This window comes from Haliaeetus leucocephalus, unplaced genomic scaffold (assembly GCF_000737465.1).
Source record: "Haliaeetus leucocephalus isolate CR32 unplaced genomic scaffold, Haliaeetus_leucocephalus-4.0 Scaffold858, whole genome shotgun sequence".
In the NCBI taxonomy this organism is placed as follows: Eukaryota; Metazoa; Chordata; class Aves; order Accipitriformes; family Accipitridae; genus Haliaeetus; species Haliaeetus leucocephalus.
The window spans coordinates 4,037,793-4,045,144 of record NW_010973294.1 but is presented as its reverse complement, the minus strand read 5'-3'; the positions used below and the strand labels follow the sequence as shown (position 1 = coordinate 4,045,144).

Genomic DNA, 7,352 nt, shown 5'->3' with positions numbered 1-7,352 from the left:
TTCATGTTTAAAAAGCACAGCAAGATATTGATAAACTACAATTACCTGGTTGTAGCACTTTCTCCAGGCCTTCAATAAATCTTCTGTTTAGGCTGATCAAGCTGCTGGTGATCAGTTCCAGGAATGAAGAGAATAAATAAACTAGGTACGAGTAGCCCTTAAGGTTTATTCTGACTTATAACCATATCTTGCTAACCATCTGGAACTGTGCTGCATACATATGTATGGGGAAAGAGAGATAAGGACAAAACCAGCGTCTAGAAAGACTTAAGAGAAAAAATTGGATGAATAGAATCCCATAAGAGTTATAACGCAATTGTCTGCAACTGCTCTGCTAGCATCATGTGTCTTCTGCTAACATTTTATATGGAGGTATGCAAGTGTGACAAAGTTAAAGAGCAATGTGCAGCTACACTCATTAGCTTTTATGCCAGCTTTAGAAGCAAGAAGGCATCTTTAAAAAACCTGAAGCTGTGTCCAGATGAAGAAAACAGAAAGGATAAAACTCTGGTGGATTAAATATAAAAATAGATGGAAAAAAGGAACTAACGTAAGTTAGTAGTTCAAGGAACTAACATAAACCCCATAATTTATAATTTTCAGAATATCAAGAACAAGAAATCTCTCAAGCTTCTCTGGTAGATCTACTGATGTCAGGTTCTTAAAAGAAAGAAACAAAAACACCAAACCAAACCAAAAAAAAACCCCCTAATCATTGAAACCTGATTCCCCCCAAGACAACAAAGCCATTACAAAGAATCAAAGTGTGTTCCCACGTGTGTTGTCCCTGGAGGAAACTCAAAATAGGCTGATGCTAGAAACATTTTTGTAGGAAAACTTAGGAGCTGTCTGAAATCAAGCATCTATAAATGTTATTATAATCGCAGAACTTTTGTGGCTGAAAGGGACCTCTGGAGGTTGTCTAGTCCAACTCCCTGTTCAGAGCAGGGTCAACTAGAGCAGCTTGTTCAGTACCATGTCCAGTTGGGTTCTGAATATCTCCAAGGATGAAGACTCCCCAACCTCTCTGGGCAACCTATTCAAGTGTTTGACCATCCTCACAGTACAAATGTGTTCTCTTGCATTTAAATGGAGTTTCCTGTCCTTGAGTTTGTGTCCATTGCATCTTGTCCTGTCACTGGGCACCACTGAGAAGAGACTGGCTCCATCTTTACTGCCTCCTGTCAGTATTTATACAAACCGATAAGATCCCCCTGAGCCTTCTCTTTCCAGGCTGAACAGTCCCATCCATCTCTCAGCCTCTCCTCACATGCAGAGGTTCCAATGTCCTGATCAGCTTAGTGGCCTTTCACTGCACTCCTGGTCCAGTACATCCATGACTTTGTTGTTCCAGCAGAGTCCTGAGCTGGCCACAGCACTCCAGATGTGTTTCACCAGGGCTGAGTGAGAAGAGGGGAATCACCTCTTCTGGCAATGCTCTGGAAGAGCTGGCAACACCCTTTGTAGCGCACCCCTGGATGCTGTTGGCTGCCTTTGCCGCACAGGCACATTTCTGGCTCATGTTCAACTTGGTGGCTGCCAGGAGCTGCAGGTCCTCTCCTGCCAAGCTGCTTTCCAGCTGGTCAGCCCCCCGCCTGTACTGGTGCACGGGGTTATCCTCCACCTGGTGCCGGACTTTGCAGTTCCCTGCGTTGATTCCCATCAGCAGATTTCTCCAGCTTGGTAAACTCCTCTGGAACACCAGCACAAGCATCTGAGGTATTGACCACTCCATCCAATTCTGTATCAGCTGCAGACTTGCCAAGGGTGCACTCTGTCCCATCATCCAGGCCATTAATGGAGATGTTAACCTGTACTGGTCCCAGTATTGATCTCAGGTACACCACTAGTGACTGGTCTCCCACTGGGCCTCATGCCACTGATCACAACCCTTTGAGCCCAGCAGCTGAGCTAGTTTTCAGTTTTCACTATCTAGCCTGTACTTCATCAGTTTCTCTATGAGGATGTAATGGGAAACCGTGCCAAAAGCCTCACTAAGGTCAAAATAAGCAACAGCCACTGCTCTCCCTTCATCCAGCAGCCAGTAATCTCATCGCAGAAGGCTCCCAGGTTGGTCAAGCATGATTTCCCCTTCATAAATCCATGCTGACTACTCCCAATCACCTTTTTGTCCTTCATATGTTTGGCAATGGTTTCCAGAATTATTTGTTCCACCACTTTCCCAGGGATTTAGGTGAGGTTGACTGGCTTGTAGTTTTCCAGATCCTCCTTTTTGGCCATCTTGCAGATAGGAGTTAAGATTTACTTTCTGCCAGTCCTCAGGAATCTCTCCTGGCCACCACGACCTTCCAAAGATAATCAAGAGTGGCCTCACAATGACATCAGCGAGCTCGGTCAGCATTTATGAGTGCATCCCATCAGGTCCCATGAACTTGTGTATGTCTTGCTTGTTTGAATGTTCCCTAACCTGAGCCTTCTCTACCAATGGTAAGTCTTCCTTGCTCCAGACTTCTCACTGGTCTCTCAACTCTTGCATGTTTATTTTTTGTGTTTGAGTTTAATCAGGAGCTCCTTGTTTATCCTGGGAGGCATCCTGCCACCTTTGCTTGATTTCCTGCTCATTGGGATGGACCAATCTTGAGCCAGGAGAGGGCAATCCTTGAAAATCAACCAGGTGTACCACACCTCTTCTCTCTCCAGGACCATATCCCATGGAAGTCTTTAAGAAATAACTTTCCTAATTACATGATTGACATCTGTACAAGATACATTAGCAGATACTGTATTAAAGGAATTAACAAACACATAGATGATTTGTTTAGAATGAGCCCATATTGCTTTGGTTGGAAGGATTGCATCAGAATTCTTTAGGAGCACCGGCAGCATGCAGATAAGGAGCTGGTCGATATGTTCCCTTTGGGTTTCCAAAGGTGTTTGAAAAATCCTTCACTGCAAACTTTTTAAAGGTACTAAGCAACCATGTTTAGGAGAGAAAATCCTGGGCTGGATAAGTCAAAAGATAGGAGCAGAGGGTAAAAGTAAAGTGTCAGTTCTCTCAACTACAGAAAGTACCCACCGGTGTTTCACAGGGTCCTGTGCTGCTCAGCACATCCATAAGTGAAGTGCAAGAGGGTGAGCCATAAGATAAACAAATATGCTGATGGTGGAGCTATTTAGGACATTGAGTGCAAGGGCCAGCTACAAACTGGCAGAAGGAAATTCAAGGTAGATTGATGTAGTGAGGCAAACAGGCAAAATAATCCTCATCACATAGAACCATGGATTCTGAGCTATCACGCCTGAGATGTTTCTTGATTAGTATTAACTCAAAGCTCATTAGCAATCAAAAAGCAGCAAATCAAATCTTAGAAGTTACTAAAAAAATAGAGAACATCATTATGACAGCAGATTATGATGTGCCTACATCTTGAGTGCTGTGCAGAGTTCTCACTCCCTCTCAAAACAGAATCCAGTAAAATTGACAGAGACATCTGCAGAGCTGATTATGCTTCAAGAGTAGGTCTTGGCCATCCAGTATTCTTCTGTCAAGTATAACAGAGAATTTGAAGGGTGCTTGATTTTTCACAGAGACTCAAGTAGCACTTATTGATGCTAAAGTATCATTAAGCACAAAATATCAAGTTTCTAGCAGTTTAAGCAACAAGCTACCTAGATTGGCAAAACAAATACAACACATAAGCATCTAGGAACTACTAAAAAACTTTAATTCCATTTTTTATTATATTCTTTTGAAGACTGGAGAAACATTTTTATGTAAGGCTTGATGTCAAGGTGAGGCATGCCAATGGCTTTATCCGACATTTTACCTTACATGCCCTCAGCCAATCATTTTAAAAGGTAACTGGCTTATGATAACTTTTCTGAGATATTTCTTGTTTACTAAAAGAAGTTATGCAACATGAAAAAAACATAAGTTCTGGTCTTATAGCATAATTATTTTGATAGAGAGAACACAGGAAATCTATTCCAGAATTTACCTCAGTTTTTTTGATTCCAGCCAGCATTTTACAGTTCCACTTAAGGGGCAAGAAATAGTTAAGCTTAGATATGCTTTATAAACCATTAATTTCAATGACCAACCCAAATACCATAAAGACCTACAGAATCATCTCAAATTCACATAGTTGCTCATTTCCAGGATTTCACGGGGCTAAGAACAGATGTGTGTCAGAAATCAGGAAACTGGCTCAATTCCTTTGGGATTTTTCTTCCAGAATGGAAGCAAGGGGGAGGAAGGGGAAAGAAGAAAAACAATTTGACTGAAACATCACTCTTTCTCCTGTCTGAAAAAGAAGCTGAGTCTTTGAGCAGAATGGCACTATCAATTACAGTAGTCAGATCTTCATAGCTCCAGATAAGGGTTGAGATCTCGACAGATCTATAATTACCAGTTCTGATAAATCAGGGATCAGAGCTCTCTGTCTTCAGCATTGCCTACAGCACTTCCTTTCCCAGACACATTACAACCAGATAGGAAAGACAGTAGATAAGACATAAGCAAACCAGCGGATAGTCAAACAGTGTGTGCTTTGAGCATCACCAGAGTATTATTATTACTGCTTTAAGCAATCTTCCTTTTCAGTACTTCCCGTATCTTGTCTAATACTGACCCATGCATTGCAAATGGCGAGTAATCCCCCCCTTACCTTGATTTATGAGGGTTTTGTATCTATACATCTCCCTTCACATTTTCCCTATTTTTTTTTTTTCAAACTCCCCCTGTACCTCCAAAACCTGGGATCTTTCTATTCCACACAAGATACTCTTATAATACTTCATATACTAAAGTTTACAGTATACCAATTAGCAAGTTGCAACTAACACACCTGGTAGCATGGAGATCTTATAAAAGCACAGGTTGTTAACGTATCTTCTTACTCTTAATAGCCTTACACTGACAAAAAGGTTCCTTATTTCAACGGTGACATTGGGTAGTTCACATTTTCCATTTCAGAAACAACATACTTACTGGAATTAAGTACATCTAAGAACAAGAAAAAACCCCCACTAACACTCTATTTATTTTTCTACATTCATTGATTTGTGATGCATACTCATTCCTTGGTAAATGAAGAGGAAAAGCTCAAATGCACAAACCTAGCTAGTGTAAAAAAACTACTCGCATCTGACATTTTGGAAATACCAAAAGGTATTATGTACAAAGAACCCTCTAAAAGCAGCCCTTTTTTTGTACTTCACTTACTTGAAACCAAGTATTTTTCTCCACAACTCATTCCCCAGTTTCTCCCTGAGCACGGCAGCACACAACCAGAAAAAGTCATATTTGCCAACGTCTTGATCCTTGCCTCTATCCCCTCCCACGGTAAAAACCCACAGTTTTGTTAAATCTCTTTATTTACAAAATTTTTATAACAAAGCAGGTTTTTTTTTTAAAGTATAAAAACAGCAACAAAACCTTTAGATTACACAGGGGCTAAATACATTATGTTGAGAGGAAAGGCGGAGGGGAAGAAAAGTTGACAATAAAAGAGATGGTGAGAGTCCCGACTTTTCCTAGAGGCTCGCCCTGAGGGCCCTGAGGCTGGGAAGCAGCTGGGCTGCGCTCAGGCGCTCCTCTACATTAGCCTTCCAGCAGCAGCTAATAATGCTCTGGAGCCTCCGGCCCACCGGTGACTCGTGGAAAACGGCAGCAGCCAGCGAAGGGCGTAAGTTATAGGCTACCACGGCATAGAGCACGTGCTGCCGCTCACCCAGGTAGGGCTGCTCTCGCATGACGATTTGCCAGAGGGTGACAGCAAAGGAGTAGATGTCTGCTTTGGCAGTGACCCTCTCCCCCTTGAGGAGCTCGGGGGCACGGTGTGTGTACGTGCCCCCTTGCTGGCAAACGTGGGGGCTCTGGGACAAGCCCTCCTCCAGTTTGTGAGAGCACCCGAAGTCCCCGATCTTGCACACTCCCTGCTCAGTGATGAAGACGTTCGCAGGCTTCAGGTCCAAGTGCACGATGCCTTGCGAGTGAAGAAAGGCTAAGCCGGTCACGATGTCACAAGAATAGCACACGGTCTCTTCCATGCTCAGGGCCTTCCTTCCGCATCCTCCTTCGTCATCCTCGCCCTGTCTCCACGCATCGCCAGTGCCATAAATTACATGGTGCAGGGTGATGTGGCCCACGTACTCCATAATGATGGTGCCCAGGCTGTTCTGGCTGGCCGGGGCACACGTGCTGGCAGCCACCACACGTACCACGTTATCGTGCTGTAGCCGGGCTACGTTCAACTCGGCCCAGAAGCTCTGTCGTGACGCCAGCCGGTTTTTGCTGCTCTTCTTCACCTGCTTCACAGCCACAGTGGTACCATGGTAGGTGGCTTTGTAGACCGAACCGAAGCCCCCGGAGCCTAGGGGCTGCAGGAGGCAGAGCTGATCCCAGTCGATGCAGCACCAGGCCAGGCGTGGAGGCAAGCGGCGAGTCCTGACTGAAGGAGCTCCCCCCAAGAAGTTTTTGCTGTCTTTGCCAGGGATAACTAAGGGGCTGCTGCAGGGTCGCAAATCTGCAGAGGGGGAAAACTCCAAAGGAAGAAAACAATTAAGAGGAATGGGTGATGGCATAATAAGATGGAGAAAACAGGCAGTTACTAAGACAGAAGACTGGAAAGCTTCCCTGACAGAAAGGACTCTACAGTGGCTTCCGAAGCCTTTTATCCTCTCTTCACCATTCTCCCTTCCGCCCCCAAATGAACTGCATCTGTCACAACTAGCTGAACCCAATCAGGCTCACCTGGAAACATTCTGCTCCAACCCTGCAGTAAATCTTTAGAAAGTCAAGGCAAATGGATTTAAAGCTAAAAAGATATTAACTCACATATTCCACATCGTTTCTAATCTCAAGAGAAAAGAGAGATGTTCTGCCCATTGAATGCCTCTAGCAAAATACCTCAGGACTAGATAAAGCAGTGATTGGTAAATGCATTTCACCATGGCTCTGGGCAGGAATGATCCTCATCAGATGCATTAAACAGCTCAAAGTCATTGTCAGAGGAAGCAGCTGAAATGGTGAGTGCTAGCATTTGATGAGGCTATAGCAGGCATAACTAAATATAAAAGTGTTTGTAGAAACCTGCCACTTAAACATGACTGGGACAAGGGGACTGGTTTGGCTGCTCAACTCTGCCCATGCAGGACAGCAACCTTAATAGCAGCATAAAGACAACTGATTGCTCTGTATCATCCATTGGATATAGTAACTAGAATTATACATAAATATTTGGTCATCTTCCCATCACACCCCATGCAGTTACCACAGGTGTGTGTTTTAGTTCTGGATCCTCCTTAGTAAACTTATTGCTAAATTTACAGAGCTGTTTTGGCAGAAGTCAAATGTAATTTTCCCTTGCTGGTCCCAGTGTTTTTTTCAG

The 7,352-nt window shown here is 43.7% G+C and overlaps 1 protein-coding gene across 1 annotated transcript; it reads right to left on the bottom strand.

The window, feature by feature from the left end:
- Positions 1-5,496: 5,496 nt before the first annotated feature.
- Positions 5,497-6,546, bottom strand: MOS (v-mos Moloney murine sarcoma viral oncogene homolog). The gene has a single exon (XM_010582930.1). It carries the CDS (start codon positions 6,544-6,546, stop codon positions 5,497-5,499), a length of 1,050 nt encoding a protein of 349 aa, XP_010581232.1.
- Positions 6,547-7,352: the final 806 nt, after the last annotated feature.

Excerpts from the sequence above, each read along its gene's own strand:
- MOS (XM_010582930.1), bottom strand. The coding sequence starts at position 6,546 with ATGCCATCACCCATTCCTCTTAATTGTTTTCTTCCTTTGGAGTTTTCC.